General features: G+C 46.8%; 1 protein-coding gene across 4 annotated transcripts in view; it reads right to left on the reverse strand.

Moving 5' to 3' along the window:
• Positions 1–18,858, reverse strand: part of ASAP2 (ArfGAP with SH3 domain, ankyrin repeat and PH domain 2) — a 238,801-nt gene extending 219,943 nt beyond the window's left edge. For 2 of the 4 annotated variants that reach the window (XM_073674184.1, XM_073674180.1), the window contains exon 1: positions 18,421–18,858. Coding sequence is in view for 3 of the 4 variants with exons in the window: in XM_073674180.1 (XP_073530281.1) it covers positions 18,421–18,546 (126 nt within the window). In the remaining variant the exon portion in view is untranslated. Of the gene's footprint in view, positions 1–7,575; positions 7,615–18,420 lie in introns of those variants that run through there. The other 2 variants (XM_073674182.1, XM_073674181.1) reach the window with 2 other exon arrangements.
• Positions 18,859–25,001: the final 6,143 nt, after the last annotated feature.

The raw sequence follows: 25,001 nt of genomic DNA on the forward strand, positions 1-25,001 counted from the left end.
ACTGATGCATTACCTACATTAGTTATGCCTTATGTCTTACACTAGGGCTCCTTAGATTTACAGGAGTATAAAGCTGCTAGCGAGGAGGCAGATTGTGTAATATCCACATATGCTGTTTTAGGTCACGTTCACACGTTCAGTCTTGGGTCAGTATTTTACATCAGTATTTGTAAGGCAAAATAAGGAGTGGGTGATAAATGCAGAAGTGGTGACGTGTTTCTATTATACTATTCTTCTGACTGTTCCATTCCTGATTTTGGCTTACAAATACTGATATAAAATACAAACAGAAGCAGAGAGCCGCCAAAGAACAGCAGCTCTGGAGGATCAAGTTCTGCTAATTAATTCAATTTATGTGAAGGGTTATTTATTTTAGTCAAGTGCTCTGTTACTCTATCTCCAGTCCATAGGCTTCCAGAAGCCATAGTACGCTGCCCTGTCTTACATTCGAGGATGTAAAAATCCATGTTTAATTTTGCAGATTTTAAGATGTAAATTTGCCCCAGACTTCATTCCTCCACGTTAAAAGGAGTCGAATTCCATGAAAAACCGTAAGCAAAAATTGACAGGCTGCAAAATGTAAAATCTACACCGCAGATCGATTTCCATGAAGAAAAATAGTATAAATTTCATCCAAATGGCAGCTACGTCACACTGCTGCAGATTTCCTGCAACAAGAATCTGCAAAAAAAAAAAAAAAATCCTCAGGATTTCCACGTCGTGTGGATGTACCTTCAAAGGTCTGAGTGGAGCGGCAGCGTCATCCGCTCTATTCAAACTTCTCAGCAAAAAAAAGGGAAACACAGGAGCCCAATTGTAGTGATTGCAGCAGCCCTGAGGCTGTGTGCCCACGATGCGTTTTTCAAGTGTTTTTGATGCGGAAATTCTGCAGCGTAAAAGCTTGCAAAACGCTTGGTAATCCGTGCCCCATGAATCCCAATGAAAATCTGCATGTTGTGTTCCCATGCTGAGGAATTTTCCGCAGCGGATTTTCCTTGCGGAAAAATCTGCAGCATGTCCATTATTTGTGCGTTTCCGCATGCGGATTTGAGGTCCCAAAGCATTTGAAAAACGCAAGTCAAATCCGCATGTAAAAACGCGTGTAAAATCCGCAAGCGTTTTTACTGCCAAGAACATGCAGAAACGCTGCAGAAATTTTCTGCTTCAATTCTGCATCATGGGCAACATAGCCTAACAGCGATCATATATGCAACACAATCAGTGTTGGACTGGGTTGCCAAGGGCCCATCAGTAACCAACTTCAGGACCCCACTTTTCAGCTACATGGAAATATGACTTTATCCTAAATTACAAATTTATATAGCAATGGGTGAATCAAGTATATTGTGCCAAGTACTGCTCATATAAGAGGGTGGCCCACCAGAGGAATCTCCTTTTCTCCTGCTGGCCCATCCGAGCCTGGGCACTATTTTGTCCAGTAAAATCCTAGACACCAAGGGACCCAGTTATAGTCAATAAGGTCCACCCTGGAGTAAAGGCGCTGGCGCCAACATTCACTTTTCTTTTCTGCTCCATGTGGGAAGCCACGGTTTTCATTGACTCCAGGTGCAGCAGTAACTTTGTGCGGCACACAAGAACAGCTGATGGCGTATCACGAGGTGGAGTGTAGAGGTCAGGCCAGGATTGCACAATCTGATAAAACATTACTTCCTCTATGTACCTGTGAGAAAGTCAAATCACGCCCTGGTGCGTCACCCGAAGGCACCAAGACCCATGATTGAATGAGGAATGCTGCAGTTGTTTGGACACGCAGAACCGAATTCCTTCCATACGAGGGGACAGCGTTTCCATCCGACAGTCTGCATTCGTCATCTTCTATACAGGCAGTATAAGGCTGTGTTCACACTGAGTTTTCTTTTGCGGAATCTTCGGTACATAAACTCTCCAAATCAAAACTCATGGTTTTTGAACTCCTTGTTGTTTTTGGAGAGTTTCTGTTGCAAAAACTCAGCAAAAAAAGTTATGCATGAACACACCCATAGGGCATGTGCACACAACGTCTTTTTCAGGTCCACCTGAAAAAGCTCTAAATAAACACTAAAAAAAAGAATGAACATGTGCACGGCAGTGTAAAAACGACTTGTTCAGTCTTTTGAGCTCCTTTTAATTGTGCGAGGTTTCCAAAGTCATTACCATTCTTCACTAGAAAAATAAAATGACCACTCTCAGTAGTTTATGCAAGACTGGTAAAAGAAAAACAGCTGGCGGTCAAAAACAAAATAAAAAGCGCTCAGGAAGCGCCCGCAAAGGCGCAAAAAAGACGCTTCAGGACAAAAGACACCAGCGTGTCCTGAAGCATCTTCCTCCTGCAAAACCAGGGGGTTTACACATGTTTAAAATTCGTCATGCACACATATCATAAAGGGAGATTTTTATTAGTTTTTTCGGTAGATGCATTTATCCTAACAAACTTTTGCTTTTTTTGGTGCAGATTATATGTGTCATTTGTCTACAGTACATGTTTAATGACAAAAAAAAACAAACAAAACAACAAAAATGCATGGCTGTGTTTTTACACTCTCTCATTGCTTTCTATGGTGAAAAAAATGCTGCAAAAACTCTGAAATAATTGACTTGCTGCAGTTTTAAGGGTATATGCACACGATCCGGACAGGCAGAGTTTTGGATGCAGCATTCTTTATACTGCGTCCAAAGCGCTGCGTTATATGAACGCAGGTGAATCCGCGTGTGTTCACTGAACCGTGTGGATTCACCGCATTCAATACATTGTAGTGATCTAACTTCTCTTGCGGAGACTGGTGACTCCGTAACAGAAATTGACATGCTGCGGTCTGGAAAGAAACGCCGCATGTCAGTTTCCGAAGGTGCACGGAGACGCATAGTGGACATGAGATTTCTACAAATCCCATCCACTATGCTGTAACATCTGGCCGCTGCGGGTTTGAAGCTGCATAACACGCAGCGTCAAACCCGCAGCCGTTCCTGACCGTGGGAACATACCCAAAAAAATAAATAAATAAATACACAGGAATTTTCCAATTCAGTCAGGAAAGAAAAAAAACAAATGAGGTGCATGAGATTTCTGAAATCTCATAGCTTTTGCTGGTTCTGTAAAAAGTAGCTTTGAATTTACATTAAAAAACTCTGCAAAAATATAAACTATGAATGCATTGCCCCCCACCCTTCCCCTATAGGAACACATGCATGTATATGTCTACAGGTCATTTTTACAAAAATTATGCCACATGTGTAGCCACTAGAAGAAAGCAAAAATATTTACAGGCATCCTGGGCACCTCTGGCATTTTCAAGACCTAGGAGACGTGTGTCGAATCTTAAAGTTATTATATCGTGGGGGCCTTGTAGTCCCCAAAGACGATAATGGGGACATGTTCTGTCTGTGAAAAACAATGTGCTAGGTTCTCAAAATGTGGTATGTGTACGCCATACACCATCTGCCACGCTGTCAGAATAAAAATACACTGCATATTGCCTTAGAGCAGGGATGCCAAATTCAAACACACAGAGGGTCAAAATGAAAAACTTCGACAAAGTTGCGGGCCAACCAGTATACAGTATAATGGGACCCACACAGCCCTCCATACAGTATAATGGGACCCACACAGCCCTCCATACAGTATAATGGGACCCACACAGCCCTCCATCTATATCTATCTATCTATATATATATATATATATAATCGTCTTATCCCGTCCGCCTGTCTGTCTGTCTGTCCTGGAAATCCAGCGTCGCTCATTGGTCCGGCAGCGGCCAATCAGCGCCGCGGGATTTCTGAAAAAAGATGGCGGCCGTTAGCGGCTCATCTGTGGGACGGAGCTCAGCGGCGTTGCAGCCGGGAGATGACCGGCGCAAGGCGCTCATCTCCCGGCCGGTAACAGCAGAAGGACCTCGACCGCCGGACCCATCTGCGGGACGGAGATGCAGCCGGGAGATGAGCAGCGCGAGGCGCTCATCTCCCGGCCGGTAGCAGCAGAAGGACCGCCGGCGTCGCTGACCTCCATGCGGAAGGGAGGACCGGGGAGAAGCGCTGCGGGTCGGGATACTTCGGCTGCGAGCGCCCGCTCATGTCCCGGGTTCTCGCAGCGGAAGTAGCCGCACAGGCAGCGCCGCTCCCCGGTCCTTACCAAGACGATTCGATGATTGGTCGCGGTCTTCGGACCTGACCAATCACTGATCTTGCCGCAAAAGTTAAACACTACTGTGCTGATTGGTCGCGGGCAGCGTCCGCGACCAATCACCGATTTGGGCGCCACATTTAAATATCGGCCGCGACCAATCACCGATCTTGGCTCCACATTTAAACACCGCTGTGCTGATTGGTCGCCGGGCGCGACCAATCACCGATTTTGGCGCCACATTTAAATAGCGTCCCTCGACACCCTAGCCGCTGATGTCCCCACAGTATCCGCATGGTGTTACAAAGGTCCGGACATTTGTGTTAAAAATCACTGATTGGTTGCTGGCGCTGCCCGCGACCAATCACCGATTTGGGCGCCAAATTTAAATATCGGCTGCGACCAATCACCGATCTTGGCTCCACATTTAAACACCGCTGTACTGATTGGTCGCGGACGCTATTTAAATGTGGCGCCAAAATCGGTGATTGGTCGCGGCCGATATTTAAATTTGGCGCCCAAATCGTTGATTGGTCGCGGGCAGCGCCAGCGACCAATCAGCGATTTTTAACACAAATGTCCGGACCTTTGTAACACCATGCGGATACTGTGGGGACATCAGCAGCTAGCGTGTCAAGGGAGGACCGGGGAGCGGCGCTGCGGGTCGGGATACTTCTGCTGCGAGCAGTCGCTCATGTCCCGGCTTCTCGCAGCGGAAGTATCCGCACAGGCAGCGGCGCTCCCCGGTCCTCACCAATACGATTCGCTGATCGGGCGGAGAGCGCGACCAATCACCGATTTGGGCGTCACATTTAAATAGCGGCCGCGACCAATCACCGATCTTGCCGCCACATTTAAACACTGCTGTGCTGATTGGTCGCGGCTGCCGACAGCGACCAATCAGCGAGATTAGCGCAAAATTTAAACAACGTTCTATTGATTGGTCGCGGCCGCCAGCCGCGACCAATCAGCGAGATTGGCGCCAAATTTAAACAGCGCTATGATCTCCCGACGGCAAGTGTGAACGGAGGACCGAGGAGCGGAACCGCCGGTCGGGATGCTTCTGCTGCGAGCAGCCGCTCATCTCCCAGCTGCTCGCAGCGGAAGTACCCGCACAGGCAGTGCCGCTCCCCGGTCCTCACTAATACGACGCTGATTGGTTGCGGCTGCCGGCCCCGACCAATCAGCGATTTTGGTGGCAAATTGAAACACCGCTCTGCTGATTGGTCGCTACAGCCAGCCGCGACCAATCAGCGATTTTGGTGCCATATTTAAACACCGCTCTGCTCATTGGTCGTGGTTACCGGTCACGAATAACCAGCATTATTGGCGCCAAATTTAAATACCGCTCTGCTGATGGGTCGCGTTCGCTGGCCGTGACCAATCTGCGATATAGGCGCCAAATTTTAACACCGCTTTGCTGATTGGTCGCGGTTGCCGGCCTCGACCAATCAGCGATTTTGGCGCCAAATGTAAACACCGCTCTGCTGCTTGCGCCCAGTCGGCCGCATACCTATTCTAGAATACTCGATGTGTTAGAATCGGGCCACCATCTAGTACAGTATAATGGGCCCTACATAGGGGTGGTGGTTTTGGTGTCGTGAGCGAAATATAATAACCCTGCAGGCCAGATTAGGCCCGCGGGCCGGAGTTTGACACATATGCCTTAGAGTGAGTATTGGCACATTCACACAGGTAAGAAGTGCAGTATTTTACAAGCTGTGGCTCTTCACACTGTCAGGCCAAGTTCACACGAGCATATGAAAATAAATCATCCAATTTTCAAACAGAAAAAAAAAAATCATCTCCATTATTAATATGCAATCTGTATGGCAACCTTTTTTATACAGTAGGAAATTCTAAAAATGTACAAGCCCAAATTCACTTTTCCCATGTTAAAGAACTTGTAAAAATCGGATGCTATACGGCTGATTCGTACGGGATCCGATTATTTTTGCGCCCCCATAGACGTTGGCTACGTTGTTTTTGCGATACGGGGGAACACGTTCTGTGAATTTGTGTCGCATCACATTCAATAGCTGAAAGGGGACCAGGGACCATTAAAGAAAAAGTAATATCCCTAGGACAGGAATAGGAAATAATGAGTACAGACTGGTGATGATTATTTGGTTTGTCTAGGTTATCGGGCCTACAATTGCTTGATATAAAGCCGGCCTGACACGTGGGAGACATAACTAAACCAAAGCAGGCAGTATCAACAAAACAAATCTGCTGCGTCTCCTCTTGTGTATTACGACCATCAGGACGCCCTGGCAGAGCGAGCCGAGCAGCTGCCACCGATACGAGGACGAGCCGGGGTTCTGCTGAATATTAACTGAGTTTTATTATGTGCAGACGAGCGCGGCGCTCTGCGAGACATCTGCTCTGGGCTCTGTCCACCAGGACAATGCTCTTCACATCCGATGCCGTGCCGTGCTCATCTTTTGATGCGCAGCACAATGATGGTATAAAAGATGATGAAGTGGAGTTATCGTAGCCCCAGACCTCTGAATGTGACATAATTGGTCATTTCCTACATTTCAACACCATGCGCCATGTTTACAACGTGCGACTTAGAAATGACTTTGTGGTGAAGTCACCTCCAGGAATGGATGACTGATCACCACATTGACATCAGTAGAGGATGTCTTGTCCAAGTAGACGGCAATAGAGAGGAGTGAATCGATCCATACAAATATCAAACTTGTTAGGAATTGCCTAAAAAAGTAGCATTCTGGCAAATATTACATTTTTTGGGATTCGGCTACCATAAAATAATACTATAGTCACCTCTTTCCTTACACCGCAGTTACTCCGTTTTCCATGCTGGTCTTTGGTTTTTCTGGCACCGAGACCAGGAATTGATGATCAAATGAGGGGCGATGCACATCACTGACGTCAGTCATGTGCGTCGCCCTGCCCAGTGCCCCCATATCACCTTATGAAGGCCAATGACTGACCACAGCATCAGCTCTACCATTGATGGTGGTGCGGACGCTTGGGGAGCTGCAGTGTAAGAACAAGGGAGTATAGTCTATTTTTGACCCCTTCCATCCACTTATTATGCTTCGGGTCTGGAAAGACATATGAAATAAACGTATTTTCGGGGCAATTGGAGCACTTTTCGTTTTGAACTAAATTAGATTTTCTCATGTATAGGAAGTAGTTTTTAGAGTTGGTGTGAAACGATTCGCAGGACCTCATCCATCAGCCACGTCGGTAATCTGTGACCGTTAGGAGTCGGTTCTCAGGACTCCCGTCTAGCTCCCGGCACCCCGAGCTCTTCTTCTGATTGGCATGTCTGTTGCGATGTCATCGATGCGGTGTGACGCACACATGACATCATGCCAGGCCAGCTAACCAAAACAAAAGCTAGGGATGCCGGGAGGTAGGAGTTGGTTCTCAGGACTCATTATATATTTATTATAATATACATAACGTACATACACACACATACATATTTCCATATATATATTTCCATATCCTCCTTGGCAGGATATCAGGAGTCTGTGACCACAGGAGGCCTCACTCCAGCGGATGTTATTTCTGATCCAAGAACTTCATTCTATACATTAGGTAGAAAAGAAAAACATAATGACACATGACAGTTGCCATAAGAGGAAAAAAAGCCTAGAAATACAAACATACCATTAGAAATGTCTGTACTAGCACATGTTCCCCAATAAAAATGATTACTCTACAATTTAGAGTTGATATGTCTGTTTATCTTGCGAAAAAAAACATATGCAAATCAGGCTGCAAGCGCACTAGGGGTGTGTCAATAGGTTAAGAAGAAATACCCTTAGTGTACTTTAATCTGACTTGCCGACTGGTTCCCTTCAAAAATGAAGTAATGGACATTAGATAAACCAATGACAAAAGTTATATACAAACATACACTCCTCAACATTGGAATTATAACACCAAAAAGGAAAAATTGTGGAATTATGGAAATCACAGGAGCAAGACATGCTAATAATCCGCAAATGATGAAAAATGTAATCTAAACTTTTAAAATAATTTGATTTATTGATTACGAGTGCAACACGCAGAAATGCTGCACATAACACATCTGCATTTCTGGCTGATATGGGCATAAAAGGGGACAAACTTATGGTGTGGCCCCCATGCTCCCCTGACCTCAACCCCATTGAGAACCTATGGAGCATCATCAAAAGGAGTGTCTATGATGGCGGGAGGCAGTTCACATCTAAGCAACAGCTCTGGGAGGGTATTCTGTCCTCATGCAAAACAATTGAAGCAGAAACCATCCAAAACCTGACAAATTCAATGGACGAGAGAGTTCAGAAGCTCCTTTCGAACAAGGGGTCCTATGTGAAAATGTAACATCACCTAGAATAAAGTTTTGAGTTGAAAACGGTTTGATTTCAGTTTGTAATAACCTGCTAATGCTTAGAATTTCAAAAATTACTATTTTTTTGTTCTTTATTAAAATGAAAAGGTTGAAAACTCTGCTGTGCATAATAATTTGGAACATGCATTTTGAGTGCAGTTTGAGTTTTTTATTTTTTTAAAAATATACTGTTATCATAGGCAGTTTGTACAAAAACCTTTCAATTGTACTCTAATAGTTATTTGACTGGAAAATTACAATGACTGCAATTCATATAGGTAATTTGGGAAAATCTGAGAAAATATTATTTGCATAATAATTTGGAACACAGTGTAAATATCAACTACTTGATCCTTATGGCCTCCGACAATCTGTAGGCAATGGTCGGGACGACTCCATGTATCTGGGAGCTCATAAGTGGGGGCTCACCCAACATAATAGTTGAGTTAATGGTCCGAGGTGCATTAACAGCCAAAAATGAGTGCACCCTTTAATGATAAGTTAATTGACCAGTAATTTGCAAACAAAATAATAAATAACTTAAGTTTTTTTTTTTCTTTTCAGTAAAAAAAAAAAAAAAAACTCACAAGACTGTCTACAATGGATTCTGCAGTCATTACTAGGACACACCTGGACTGAGATTTGCATTGTGAGAAGAGACAATACGGCACTGTCACGACAAACCTGATGGACAACTTTTACAGAAACAAATTTTCAACCAGAACCAGGTGGAGCAGGGTCACGGGCAGGAGTTTTCAGTCAGTGACTACTAAGGGATACATTTTTTTTCCGCATTTAATCTGTTGTCATTTGTGTCATGCACACCTTCCTCATATGGCTGAGTTCACACACCTTTTTTGGAAGTGGACGACAAATCCGACAAGTTTTTCAAACTGAAGCTACTTGAGGAAATGCTCCTTTTTGGGAAGCTTTTTGGAGGCGTTTTTTTCATAGGTCAAGTTTTCCAAACGGTTTAGGAATAGGACTTTAGAGTGGATGAGATCGCAATATAAAGTCCCAAAAAAAAACCTCAGTGTGAACATAGTTGTAGTCTGCCAATGGGAAAATGGTTTCCAGGTAGATTGTTTTGTAATACATTTTAAAAATGGACAGATTTTCAACAGTGTTTGCTAAAAAACGCTAGTTAATCCGTTTTTTTTCAAGCTTCTATTATCAAGCATGAAAATTGGACAGCACTTGTCTGGCTGCTGTCTTGAGATTTTTCAAAGACGCAGACTTTTATTAACAAATTTAATCCTAGATTAGAATCAGAAATGGAAAAGTCTCCATTCTTTATTTTTGCGGACTACTCTGACATGCAAAGAGACAATGGGAACGAGTTCTGTGAAATTCACAGATAAGGGAATGACGAGCTTCTGAATGAGGGCTCTTTTACATAGCATTTTCTCGTATGTTCGGTGGCCCCGTCAGAGGGCCACCGAACATCTAACCCGCAAAACAGGATTTGGGCATAGGCCCCGATGGGCCATTAATAATAATAATAATTGTAATAATCTTTTTATTTATATAGCGCCATCATATTCTGCAGCGCATTACAATTCAGTCAATTTACAGCCATTATCAGCACTGTCCCCATTAGGGCTCACAATCTACATTCCCTATCACTATGTCTTTGGAATGTGGGAGGAAACCGGAGAACCCGAAGGAAATCCACGCACACATGGGGAGAACATACAAACTCCTTGCAGATATTGTCCTTGGTGGGATTTGAGACAAGGACCCCAGCGATGCAAGGCTGCAGTGCTACCCACTGAGCCACCGTGCTGCCATTGACTATAATGGTGCAGACGTAGTCACCATCTGCACGGTCATCATTTTCAGCACTATAAGCCTATTGGAGGTGGATGGCAAAACGTAGTCTATTGCATCTTGCAATCCGCCTCCAATAGGTGTATATGGCTGAAAATGATGCACGACAGAGTGACTCCATCTGCATCATTATACTCAATGGCCCCGTCGGTGCATACACCCGAACCCAATTTTGAGGGGGGTTTGGACGTAAGCACCACGTGGCCACTGAACTTAGGAAAAAACAGTGTGAAAAGGGTCCTGAGACAGGACAATTTCTTTACTAGGAAAGTAACATGCAAGAGCTCCATTCCGGTTAATAACTTCCATGTGGGGTTCGCAGAATAAATAAAGTCCATTTTTCCATTGTAGTCTATGGATTTACAGACTGCGCTTCTGTCTACATAGTAGCCTATAGGCATAGTCGCTGCCTTTCTCATTACAGCCTGAAAAGATGGCCACTACAAGACCGGTACTCCTAATTAAAAGAAGTTTATTAAAAGTGTCTAAAAGGTTGAGGGGCCAATCTTTGTGACCCCCACTTAAATCAGGAGAGTGTGGTTCCTTTGAACCCTATAATGACCGGTGAAGTGACCTTGATGCAGCCAAAAGCAAATATTCTGGGTATCTATTACCTATCTATTAGATATATAGGGTGTGTTCACACACGCTGTTTTTAATTTTATTTTTTTGCTGTAAAAAAAACATTTAACTAGATATTATGGCAGTGAATTGGGAATTGCGATAAAAACTGTCCTAATGAGGCATATTTTAGCTTTTTTTCCCTACAATATGCAATATGATCAAAATAGGTCCCCCCCCAGATATTTTTCCTAAAAAAAGACACCAAAAAAATAAAATAAAATTGATGGGGGCAGATTTATCAAAAAAGTCTGAAAGCAAACCCATCATAGCAACCAATCGCAGCGCAGCTTTCATGTTATTAGAGCAGTTTAGAAAATGAAAGCTGAGCTCTCACAGTTTTGATTAATGAGGCTTATAGTGTTTACCAAAAGAGGCACAAAATTTGAGTATATTACAGTATTTTAACTTCATGGCGGAAAAAGAGACAGCTCAGCTTTATATTGACATACGCCTGAGTAACGGCTGTGTTTTCCATCTCATATATAATGTATGATAAGACGACAATATGTCTGACTGATGATATATTGTAAGGTGACTATAGAAAGGCGCAGCTGCACGAGCCACAAGGGCAGCATAAAATAAAACTAAAAACATGCCCCAAGTCCTGGATCAAGGGAAATGAAAAGATCATCAATAGTTCAGCAAATACAGACTCAATCTTCATCAAAGAGGGCCTGGGGACACCAGCCATAAACATACAATTACAAGGGACGAATAAATTGACCTCCACATGGCACGAGATGGCGAATCAATAAAACATAAAAAAAAAAGAATCAAAAAACAGAATAGACACTGGGCAATTTAGTCGTCTCATGAAATAAAGACCTTTAACAAAATCTTCATTTTACCTAATAGATGGAGATCCTGAAAGAGACCAGTTTAAATGTCCTTTAAAGAGGACTATAACTTATGCTGAATATGTTTTGCTTTTTTACCTGATGTAAATGCCTCTGTTCTCCAGAATCCTGCGGTGTTTTGCTTTCCTTCCTGCTCCTCTCTGTTCCTGAGATATGGCACCATCTTCCCTATATACAGTCATGGCCGAAAGTGTTGGCACCCTTGAAATTGTTCCAGAAAATGAAGAATTTCTCTCAGAAAATTATTGCAATTACACGTTTTGTAATACACGTTTATTTGCTCTGTGTGTATTGAAACAACACAAAAATACACAGGAAAAAAAAAAAGGCAAATTGGACATAAATTTCACACAAAACCCCAAAAATGGGCTTGACAAAACTGTTGGCAATTTTCCAAAACTGTGGGTTAACAACTTTGTTTCAAACATGTGATGCTCGTTCATACTTGCCTGTGGCAAGCAACAGGTGTGAGCAATATGAAAATCACACCTGAAACCAGATAAAAAGGGGAGAAGTTGACTCAATCTTTGCATTATGTGTCTGTGTGTGACACACTAAGCATGGAGAACAGAAAGAGAAGAAGAAGAGAACTGTCTGAGGACTTGAGAACCAAAACTGTTGAACAATATCAACAATCTCAAGGTTATAAGTCCATTTCCAGAGATCTTGATGTTCCTTTGTCCAAGATGCGCAACATAGTCAAGAAGTTTACAACCCATAGCACTGTAGCTAATCTCCCTGGATGTGGATGGCAGAGAACAATTGATGAAAGGTTGCAAAGCAGAATAGTCTGGATGATGGATAAGCAGCCCCAATCAAGTTCCAAAGAAATTCAAGCTGTCCTGCAGGCTCAGGATGCATCAGTGTCAGGGGAAACTATCTGTCGACATTTGAATGAAATGAAAAGCTATGACAGGAGACCCAGGAGGACCCCACGGCTGACACAGGCATAAAAACGCTAGACTGCAGTTCGCCAAAGTGTATGTGAGTAAGCCAAAATCCTTCTGGGAAAGAGTCTTGTGGACAGATGAGACCAAGATAAAAGTACATCATTCTACCGAAAACGGAATAAGGCCTACAAAGAACATAGCACCTACAGTCAAATATGGTGAATGTTCAAAGAGGTTTTGGGGTTGTTCTGCTGCTTCTGGCACTGGGTGCAAGGCATCATGAAATCTGAAGATTACCAAAAGATTTTGGGTCGCAATGTAGTGCCCAGTGTCAGAAAGTTGGGTTTAAGTCCTAGGTTATGGGTCTTCCAGCAGGACAATAACCCCAAACATACTTCAAATAGCCCCCAAAATGGATGGAAACACAGCGCTAGAGCGTTCTGAAGTGGCCAGCAATGAGTCCGTATCTAAATCCCATTGACATCCACGCGTGGAGAGATCTTAAAATTGCTGTTGGGAAAAGGCGCCGTCAAATATGAGAGACCTGGAGCAGTTTGGAAAAGAAGAGTGGTCTAAAATTACAGTCGAGAGGTGCAAGAAGCTTGTTGATGATTATAGGAAGCGATTGAATACAGTTATTTATTCCAAAGGGTGTGCAACCACATATTAAATTGAGGGTGCCAACAATTTTGTCCGGCCCATTTTTGGAGGTTTTTGTGAAATTATGTCCAATTTGCTTTTTTTTCCCTCTCTTTTTTGTGTTGTTCCAATACACACAAAGGAAATTAACATGTGTAACAAACCAAGTGTAATTGCAATAATTTTCTGGCAGAAATACTTCATTTTCTGGAACAGTTATAAGGGTGCCAACACTTTGCCATGACTGTACATACCGTATATATTTTTTTAGCCAAGGTAACAGTCATTGACTCTTCTCTGCGGGCGTCTTCGTGAAGACCATGCCTTGTTGGCTTTAGAACAGATTTACATACAGGGAAGACTTGGCCATTCTTTCAAGAATTGAAAGGAGCAGGAACAAGAGTAAAAGAAAAAAAAATTCAGAACAGCAGCATTTACACCGGATTAAAAAAATGCATTTTGCAAAATATATTACTACATTCATGCCAAGTGCCAACAGCTCTTGAATTCAGTTCATAAAGGCGTTGTGCCATGTTGGCAACCCCTTTTCCAAATTCAAAAACATTAGTGATAAACCTGCTGAAACCTCCACAATCAATGGACAGCTATGTAAAAGGGTCGCACTGAGCCATCCAGAGCAGTGGTTCTCCTCTACGGCTGAATTCACACATCCATTTTTCTTGCATGTGCGCTATATATTCATTTTTAACATTTTGTACATGGACATATTTGAGTGCTTTTTTTTTTTTTGCTTTCCGACACCAGACGGGACACTGGTCAACTTTGCTCTGATCTGCGGCCCAAACTCATGGTTCCGTGAAGCATCCGTCCATTAGAAACATGGAGGTGTGAATTCCCAGCAGATGTCCATGTAATGCCCAGCTCTGGTGACTCTGCTTGGGGTCAATTGGAACTATTATTTTTTTTTAGAAGATTGTGTAATTTTTTCTTTGTTGTGTTTTTAGACAAAAAAAAAAAGAAAAAGATGGCAGCAATATATTTACCACGAGTTAGAATCCGGCTGTAAACCTTAGGTCCCTTTAAGAGGCGGCACACCTGGCAGGATTACCAGCTGCTGCCAGGATGTGACCACTTTCACTCAGGAAAACTTTGAAGCCCCTATGGGGAAATATTTCAGGGGTTTTCCAATATTTTCGACAAGGTCCGACTGTGAGCAATGAGAAGCAGCAATTCCTGCCCGTTTTCAAACACACTTATGCTATTTTCTGTGCGATCGACAATTCCATTTTTTTTTTTTCACACGTGAAAAATCTCAGACCAAACACTGACGACACCAAGACAATTTTTTTTTTTTGCATACATGAAAAATCACGGACGCCTGAATGAGGCCTGAGAATTTCTTATCCATGCATCCGTTATTTTATAATACGCGTATCTTTTTGTTAAAATTAAATAAAAATGTTCAAACTACTCAGAATTTTTTTTTTTTTTTTTTTTTAAACTGTGCAAAGTTTTCTGCTTTTTTTCCCTGGTTTTCTCCTCTGAAGCACTGCAGCGAAGACTTATCCAAAATTTATACTGTGATTGATAAATAGCAATTACTAAAAATCAATTGGTATGGCGCATAGTGATTTTGCATGGTGCACACAAAATCTGCCATGTAGTACAGTACCAGTATTGTGAGTGAGATCCCATTCACTCGCTGAGGAGAAATTCAGCACGCAAAAATACACCTGCAGTGTGGATATAAAGGTTATCAAGTTATCCCTACTCCATAGGATAGAGGATAACCTGCTGATAACCTCCGCTCCATTCATTGGCTATGGGACCGACCGACCGAAATACCAGATCTCTGCATTCGGCAGTCCCATACACAATCGACAGAGCGGAGGCTGCGCATGTGCACCCCTGCTCCATCCAGATCTGGACTGCAGAGCACGTTATCAGGTTTTTTTTATCCAAAGCCCTGTTTGTTCTTTTTTTGGGGGGAGGAAGGGGGGGGGGGGTAAGAACTGTTTAAAATTTGCAGCATGTCATTTTATGCTGTGTATGTCAGTGTGTTTTTCACGCTTAGTATCATATGTGAGATGTGCAGAACATCTGAACCTTTTCGACAACGAAATTTCACTGCTTATTTTCAGATGCAGAAAATCAGCAGCAAACACGCAACATGGGAACTTACAGCTAATAGCCAATGATTGGTTGTGAGAGTTTCAAAGATAAAAGGCAGGAAGAATCTGGCTGAAAACTGTGACGAATCCAAAGCAAAATCTGCATGAAAATTTGCAACGGTTTTCACTGATGATTTTACCCTTCTGTACTGAAACAGGTGAAATGGGAGTGAAGATCTGAAAGAAAATGTGATATATTGCAAATTTGCACATCTGTTCCACAGATTAATTTCTAAAATTGTCACCCACACGGCCGCTACTGCGATCCTCGGTAGATTTTCTGTGCCCAAATCCACAACATTTCCATGACATGTGCATTTGCCCAAGGACGGTCCTCTGGCAATGTCCGCAGATGGTGTATATACCTCTGGCTTTATCTAGTGCCACCATAAAGTTTATGCATATTTCAGAGCGTAGAACCAAACCTTATGAACGAGTTAATATTCAACGCCCGCATCTCCAGACCGCTACCTCTCTGTAGCAACATATTCTATATTCATCTGCTATAAATGGTGCACATCCTGAGCCACTCTAGCAAAAAAAAAAAAAACAGCCTAGTAATTGCTGTATAAATCAGAACATGAAAATGCAAGCGGGGTATTGAGCACGGTGCGCGCCAGCCTCACACCACGACCTGCCGCACAGGGAAGGTTTCTTCACAGTTTTATGAATGGAATAAACCTCTGAGCATAAAGAGCAGCGGAGGATCAATGTCGGGAGTCAATGCCGGTGACACCGCGGGGTTAATGACATTCTCAGAGATGAGCCTCATCAAGAACGATCTTTTAACCAAAAGCGGATGATCACATTTCATAATTCAAGGTCACAATCCTCAGCTATTAACATATGCCACATACAACTGCGGCTTAAAGGGACACTCCACTTTTACATAATTCTAGAGCAGGGCTTCTATAGAAATGAATGGGAGTAATGGAGGCAGAGCAGTTCTGCCGTTCTCAGCCGTTGCAGTAGTCGCAGCTCCGGTTGTCAGCCCCTGGGAAGGTGGAGACAGGAATAAACTTTTAAAGGGGCTTTTCAGCAGTATTGTAACTTGGACAGCGTGGGCCACAATGCGAAATCTCTAGCAGGACCCAAAATAATGTCATGGGATCTCCTCCTAAGGGTCAGAGAGACCTTTTTGGCCATCGCTCGGCTTCAAAGTCTGGATGCTCCTGCTCTCCTGCACCCGCTATATAGTTACCGGCCAGTTTTTCAGGATTTTTTGGAATATTACAAAACAGTAGGCACTGTAATGAGAGATCTCTAACTTACCTTTCACGTCCCCCGCCGTACCTGCAGCGGTGACATCACTGGCTGCAGTGGTCACATGAATGGGACGTGAATATGTCACGTAACCAACCAGTTCCAGGATCGGCAGAGATTCACAGCTGGAACGGTGGGAGGAATTGAAAGTTGACTTATGGTTATTTTACCAAATGCCCAAAAAATTCAGAGCAACCTTGTAATAGATGAGTCCATAAAAATTGGTCCCTTAAAGGGGTTATCCCACCAACATTATCCACAGGATAGACGATAACCTATGATCAGTGGTTGGGACCCCCACCGATTCCGAGAACAGGGGTCCTGTACAGTTCGCATGCACAACCACCGCACCATTGAAGGGTTACTTATCTGATCTGATCGGTGGGGTCCGACAGCTGATGCCCCCAATGATCCCACAAACAAGGCTCTGAAGAGCCCCATCTGAACAAAGCAGTGGTTCGGCTTATGCCGTTGGCTTGGTCCCAAAGAGAATCAATGGAGCGATAGGGCATATGTCCGATTACTTGCCCTTTCAGATGGGGCATATCGGAGCCCTGTTCTTAGCACCCATGGGGGGCCCAGGAGTCAGACCTACCCTATGGACAGACAGTAGCTTCTGAACATGGGATTACCAGCGGATACATTCAACATATCCATAGATCCAAAACGCGTGAGAGGCGTCACTATATGGCTCCTGACCCAAACTGAACCGCTTCCTACATGCCTATGTCAGAGCCCCGGGGCCGGGCCGGCCATACAGCCTTATCCACGGCTTACACTGTGCTCTACAATGTGTGCCGTACCAGGGTCACATCATGCCGTCTGCTGCGGAGCACGCTAGTAGCCGTTCTCGCCTCACGATGAGGCGCTGGATAACACCTTTACAGAGTGTTACAATTTTGGAAACATTCCTGTTTAAAAAAACAACTTGCTCATCCTCCCCAGGTCCAGCGCTGAGTCTCTGTTATTGTCTGCAGTGCTGACTTCACATCACTGAGCTCAGCGGCTCTGTCTGAGATGACTGCTTGTGCCACTCAGTGACTGGCATCCGCAACATAGACGTGACGTGTACCAGGCCAGTGGTGGAGACTCAGTGATGGACCTGTGGAGGGTGAGTAAAGCACTGTTTATTTTTATCTAAAAAAGCCTTTAGTTCAGTGATCACTTTGTCCTGACATTCACCTGCTGAAAAACAAAAAAACTTGTCCAAAATAGACCGTCCCTTTAAGAATGTCAAGAAACTTGTGCCTATTTTGATAAATTGTGGGTTCAGAAAGAACATTTAAAGGGGAAAGGTACAGTGATGGATATAGGTAATGTCCTCCAAAGCTAGTTATTATGGTGTAGAAGCCTCATGCAGATCAGGCTGAAAGTGCACTGGGCGCGTGTCAGCTCGCTGTCACTTCTAACTGCATGGCCACGCCCCCCGTGCACTTCCAGCCTGATTTGCATATGGTTTGGACTTTTTATTCCCCATCACAGACGCATGGATCTCTTATTGTAGGTGTCATTTTTTCACGGTGCCCCTCGATACAGCCGGACCCCCTACAGAAAGTATTATGAAGTTGTGTGATCTCAGACTATGCATTACAGCCCTTTAGCACGACACAGAGACTCCCGACACTGACAGCCGCAGACGAACCGCGCACTTCCCGCGTAGCAGACTTGTGCGACTTTCTGCCGTCCGATTTGTCGCATGCAGCGAGCGCTTACCTCCTCCACGGCCGCCACCGTGTGCCTGCACTGACTCAGCCGGGTGGTGAAGTTGGAGGCGGTGGGAGACTTGTAATCCTCATTGGTCTCTGATATAAATTCCGACACACTGATTAAATCCGGCATGATGATGATGAGGAGGAGGAGTGACCAGGAGGGGAGAGCACTCACAGGCGGGGGCACGCACCGCACACTGAAGACCCCCAACTACACAGTGCGCCGCAACAAAGCGGATCCACCGTGCACAAGTGCGGAGAGTGCACCGGGCGCGCAGCACCGAGCACAGCGGCGGCAGCTCCACATACACACAGGTGTCAGCGGCGATCAGACGTGCCCGGGACACAGCCCCAGCAGCCGCCGCTCCATGAGTCCGCGATCCCCAGAGTAGGGCAGTGGCTGCTGGGCGCACCTCCCAGTGTCAGCCCCGGCACAACCACGCCCCACTCCCAACAAACCACACCCACTACAAGGCTTACTATCCAATATAGCCACGCCCCTTACGCTGTACTAGCCCCGCATCTAGTCTTTATAACCACGCCCTTGCACCTTTTTTAACACGCCTTTTTTTTTTCTTCGAACCAATGACATCTCTTCTATCATGAAGCCACGCCTATATCCCTGTATAAACCTTCGTTTTGCACACGCCCCCTTGTTCAGGATAGCCACGCCTTCTCTGTGCCAGGATAGCCACGCCTTCTCTGTGCCAGGCGCGTCTTTTCTTCCTGCCTCAGGTAGAAGTACGTCACTCCGCTTCCCTCCGCCTCCTATCACTACGGAGCCCGGAGACTCTATGGAAGTCCCACAGATACCTGCTGAGTTGTTGTTTTTCTATAAAACTTTATTGACCTCATATAAAGAAACACAAGCGTTCACCTAAGGGTTTTTTTTGTTTTTATTATGGAGCCATATTTATATAGTCACAAGCATCTGCTTTTTTTATCCGCTTTTTAACCCCTTCAGGACCACGTCGTTTTTCCATTTTTGCTTTCTTTTTATTTTTCCTTCCCTTTTTTCCATCAGCCATAACTTTGTATTTTTTTCTGTACGACGGCTTGTTTTACGCGGGACGAGTTGTAGTTTTGAATGGCGGCGTTCGTTTTACCGCATAATTACATGAAAAATTCCAAATGCATCAAAATAGCAAAAAAAAAAAAAAACCATAATTCAATATTTTTTTTATTTATTTGATTTGTTCTTTTGGCGTTTATTGTAAAATGAGCGGGCCACTCGATTTTCTGGGTCACTACAATTATGACGGTTCCAATTGTCTTATGTTTTAGTGGTTAAAAAAAATTACAATTTTTTATTTTTATTTTTTTACCATTTTTCGAGATCCGTCCCTTTTTTATCTTTCCGTCCATGGACCTGTTGGAGAGATGTGGTTTTCATTGGCGTAGCTTTTGCACAACCAAAAAAAAACTGCAATTCTGATGTTTTGAGTTTTCTTTTTTTTTTACTTTTCATGCTGTTAGTTACTATTTTATTTTCATAGAGAGCTGCACTCCACTGTTGCCTATAGAGAATGAATGGTGGAACGAAGATGCATGTGACGCGCCCCCTGGGCCATATTCTTTAGGGGGAATATCCGGAGCCGGATCAGATGGGAGTTGTAGTCTTCCGAGTGGCTGTGACCCGGTCCGTGCCCAGGGTGTCAAACTCAGTTGTATGTGGCAGTCCTACAGATGTTATTAAGTTCTTTATTGTCGACTACGCCACCCGTTGTATTGCGGTCACTACGGCCGCCGCTGCAGCAGGGTCCGCTGAGGCTGATGGTGTAGGTGCAGCTTTTGATGGTATAACCCCCAACGGGTGGGGTATAGCCTCAGGGGGTCAGGTGCAGAGGATGGGGGTTGTGGTGGTGCAGCATAGATGTTAAAGGAAGACAGAGTCGGGTTATGCAGTTAAGGGTATTTACTCACTGCTGATATTCCGGTCACTCCAGCTTCAAGTGACCTCCCGAGCCGTGCTGCATCCACCAGGTCCTGGATCCAGCCAACCCCCAAGCGAGTCCGGAGCGTGACCCTGAGCTCTCCTTCTGTCCTTTCTCTGGCCGTCCCCACTAGTGATCCACCCAGGTCCAGCTCCCTCGGGCCTTCTGTTGGGAGACCCTTGGCCTTGGGTTCCCTGACCCTCCACGTGGTATGCCTTCGGGGTGGATGTGGTGGGTGGCCGTGGCAGACGCTGCCCACGGCCTCCGGTCTCTGGCTGGGGTGTGTTTTTGCCCCCACCAGCTTGGGTTCCGGTACCCTGATGCCGACTCTTCACCCGTGGATTGGATTTGGGGTCTCAGAGTCCTCTCTTTTGTTTCCCCCTCTGGGTCTCTCTTGCTTTCTCCTCTCTCTCTCTCTGGGGCTGCTCTGCTCCTCTGCTTCTTACTCTGACAGACTGACTGCTCTGCAAAGACTGACCCTGTTCTTAGTTGGTGCCCACCTTATATACACCCTCTATGTGTGAGCTCAGGTGACCAGCACCCAATGAGCTCCTATCTTTACCCAGGCTGCTCCCCCTATCTGCCCCTACACTACTTGGGATGTACCACCCCCCTCCCACTCCAGCCAGGAACAGACTCGGTCGTAGCTGCACATTTCTAAGTGGGAGTACCGTCGGCCTGTTCCTCGGAAATGGGATGTATGTAGTGCATGCAGCCTACCGAGCTCAGTTCCACACTCCATCCTTACCCGGGAGTGGAATATCACACCTCTGGGTTGAGGTGCAATACCCCTGTAGCAGCCGAATCCTCAGGGTGCTACATTCCCCCCTGGTAAATCACAGCACGTCCTCGGGCTGTAAGACATAACACCAAAACATACAAATTTTTGCATAAACATATAAAACATATAAAACATTATATATATATATATCAATATAAAACATTCTCGTCGCCTCTGGCTCCTCCTCCGGTCACTGTGCAACGTGTGACCGGGTAAAGTGCGACAGTCTCTCTGGAAAACTGGTTTTCCTATAAAACCGGTAGGGGGCGCTTTAGGACGCGCAACTATATACAAGGATATGGCCGCTCTCAGTCCTCGGCCAGGTATTAGAGAGGAATGACCGCTCTCAGTCCTCGGTCAGTGGGATTAAGGGAAATACGGGTAACAGTTCACACATGCTGGTCCCAACGGGGACTATATTAGCAACAGCAACAGTTTCAGTTTCAGTTCACGGTTTCAGTTTCAGTTCACGGTGCCCCGACGGACAACTATATACAGCTTCTGCTTCGCTGTCCTTAGCGACGGCGTCCTCCTGCTCTTGCTTTATGGTTACCTTTGGCTTCAGACCCGTCCGGGTCCTCTTGCTCTTCCTCCTCACACCGCAGCTCTTCCTCCGTCAGGCGATGCACATGGAGGGCGTAGGGACCTTTGGCACACTTGTGCCGGGTGAAGGTGACCTCGTCCCCGATGTAAAGGTCACGACCTCTGTGTCCCTCCGGTAGGTGGGACTCAACGTCTCTCCTGGTTACGAAGACGTCGCCTAGGGTGTGGTGGTCTCGGATGAAGCCCCACCCATGCTGCAGGTTAAACTTTATCACAGTCCCGGTGGTGCGGGGACTATGCGCTGCACGGGGGTCTCTCCTGGCCCGGCTCTTCTGCTCCGCGCTCTTTACTTGAGCTAGCTGTTCCTGGACCCGCCTCTCTCTCCGCTCCCTCTCGAAGTCCTCGAGCTGTTGGCGGCAGCACTCGGCACGCTCCGCTGCAGCTGCCCGAGTCTCTTGAGTGAACCCCATAAGATCTTCTCCGGTGGGGTCCCACTCAAACTGTGCTTCCGCTAGCGGGGGCGAGATCCTCTTTACGGGCTTTGGAGCCGGGATCAGGGGTTCATCCAGGGGTCTCTCTCTCCGGAGTCGGGGATGGTGAAACTCCGGTGGCCATATAAATGGCTGCCCATCCGGGCACGTATGCTGGGCGTACAGGTCCTCTCCCAGATGCGGCACTCTTGGTCTTATGGGCGCGGTGGTGGTGGCGCCCGGGTTGCCCGGGCCTTGCGGCCAGGCCTGGGGTATCTGGAAGGTAAAGGGCACCGTAAGGACGGCGGCGCCCTGGGCTACTTGGCCCTGCGACCAGGCCGGGGGCTCCGCGGAGGTAGGGGGCGCTGTTGGTATTGCGGCGCCCGGGGGTACTAGGCCTTGCGACCAGGCTGGTGGTACTTCCTGCTTGGTCACGCTCGGGGTCGAGGCGTGTGACGTCACAGGGGTCGCGGCTCCCGTTTGAGGCCTAGTCTGCGGCGGTGACGTTGCAGCGACGGGCACGGCAGGATAGACTTCGGGCTCTGCGACGGGGAGCTGGGGCAGGTTTCCCGGTCTGGGGTATAGACGTCCCCTTTACCTGCCTCCACTCGTTCGGCTCCCTTCTCGGCGCCGTCTCCGGCCTTCAATCCTCCCGCGCCATCCTCAGAGGCGGTCTGTCTCCTCGTCTCGGGTGGCGTGCTCCGCTGATAGGTCTCGGTCTGCTGGGCCATCTCACGGCTCCACTCCGCCAACGTCTCTCGCTGCACCCGGGCCATCCTCCTTGCGAGGCCCTCCAGAGCGGTCTGTGCACACTCCCGGTCTCGGGGGAGCTGTGCTAGGACCTCCACTAAGCCTAGTGGGGTCGTTATTTCCAGCAGGCTCCTGACCAACGGGTCGGTGCTGCTCTGCTCTCCTACAGTCGTCTCCAGCAGGCTCCTGGCCAGCGGGCCGGTGCTGCTCTGCTTTCTCGCCATCTCCGGGTAAGCTCCTCCGATACTCTTTTCCAGGCTTCTTGCCTCCGGGTGCGCTCGCTCTAGACTGCTCCAGGCGGCACCCATCTTTTCTCTCTCCTTTCGTCTCCTCCCACCTCGAGGGCGGTCCCGGGGCCACTTGGTGACTGTCAGCTCCAGGGGCTGTTCTTTCACGCTGACAGACACCTCTAGCATCACAGTCTCTGTTGGTGGGGGCGGTTTCCACTTTTGGCACCATTTTCGGTCCTGGCCCACGATGGGAGGTGGCCTCTCGCCACCCTCTGGCACGCCCATAATGGCGTCCGCTCTTCCAAGGCGGGAAACCTTTGGAAATGGCGGGAATCGCTTCCCAGTGGCGGGAAACTCTGCAGATGGCGGGAAAACGCTGTTAATGGCGGACAACCGGCTGGAATCGACTGGTGATGGGGTCCGATGGCGGGGACCCTCCGGAACCGGCAGGAGACTTCTTTTTGAGGTAAACTCATTCTTTTCTTCAGGCACGCAGTACCCGGTTGTTGCGGGCACGTAATCCTGCCGACTACGCCAAAGTTGACGCGCCCCCTGGGCCATATTCTTTAGGGGGAATATCCGGAGCCGGATCAGATGGGAGTTGTAGTCTTCCGAGTGGCTGTGACCCGGTCCGTGCCCAGGGTGTCAAACTCAGTTGTATGTGGCAGTCCTACAGATGTTATTAAGTTCTTTATTGTCGACTACGCCACCCGTTGTATTGCGGTCACTATGGCCGCCGCTGCAGCAGGGTCCGCTGAGGCTGATGGTGTAGGTGCAGCTTTTGATGGTATAACCCCCAACGGGTGGGGTATAGCCTCAGGGGGTCAGGTGCAGAGGATGGGGGTTGTGGTGGTGCAGCATAGATGTTAAAGGAAGACAGAGTCGGGTTATGCAGTTAAGGGTATTTACTCACTGCTGATGTTCCGGTCACTCCAGCTTCAAGTGACCTCCCGAGCCGTGCTGCATCCACCAGGTCCTGGATCCAGCCAACCCCCAAGCGAGTCCGGAGCGTGACCCTGAGCTCTCCTTCTGTCCTTTCTCTGGCCGTCCCCACTAGTGATCCACCCAGGTCCAGCTCCCTCGGGCCTTCTGTTGGGAGACCCTTGGCTTTGGGTTCCCTGACCCTCCACGTGGTATGCCTTCGGGGTGGATGTGGTGGGTGGCCGTGGCAGACGCTGCCCACGGCCTCCGGTCTCTGGCTGGGGTGTGTTTTTGCCCCCACCAGCTTGGGTTCCGGTACCCTGATGCCGACTCTTCACCCGTGGATTGGATTTGGGGTCTCAGAGTCCTCTCTTTTGTTTCCCCCTCTGGGTCTCTCTTGCTTTCTCCTCTCTCTCTCTCTGGGGCTGCTCTGCTCCTCTGCTTCTTACTCTGACAGACTGACTGCTCTGCAAAGACTGACCCTGTTCTTAGTTGGTGCCCACCTTATATACACCCTCTATGTGTGAGCTCAGGTGACCAGCACCCAATGAGCTCCTATCTTTACCCAGGCTGCTCCCCCTATCTGCCCCTACACTACTTGGGATGTACCACCCCCCTCCCACTCCAGCCAGGAACAGACTCGGTCGTACCTGCACATTTCTAAGTGGGAGTACCGTCGGCCTGTTCCTCGGAAATGGGATGTATGTAGTGCATGCAGCCTACCGAGCTCAGTTCCACACTCCATCCTTACCCGGGAGTGGAATATCACACCTCTGGGTTGAGGTGCAATACCCCTGTAGCAGCCGAATCCTCAGGGTGCTACACATGTGCTGGGCCCCGCTCCATTCATGAGCTCGTCAGACCCCCGTCTTCGGGATCGGTGGACGTCCCAGCTGTCAAAATGTCACTGATCAGGAAGTTATTGCCTCATCTGTGAAAAGGAGATAACTTCCATG

Source organism: Phyllobates terribilis, unplaced genomic scaffold (genome assembly GCF_046119375.1).
Source record: "Phyllobates terribilis strain yellow unplaced genomic scaffold, ASM4611937v1 Scaffold_3__8_contigs__length_932513732, whole genome shotgun sequence".
In the NCBI taxonomy this organism is placed as follows: Eukaryota; Metazoa; Chordata; class Amphibia; order Anura; family Dendrobatidae; genus Phyllobates; species Phyllobates terribilis.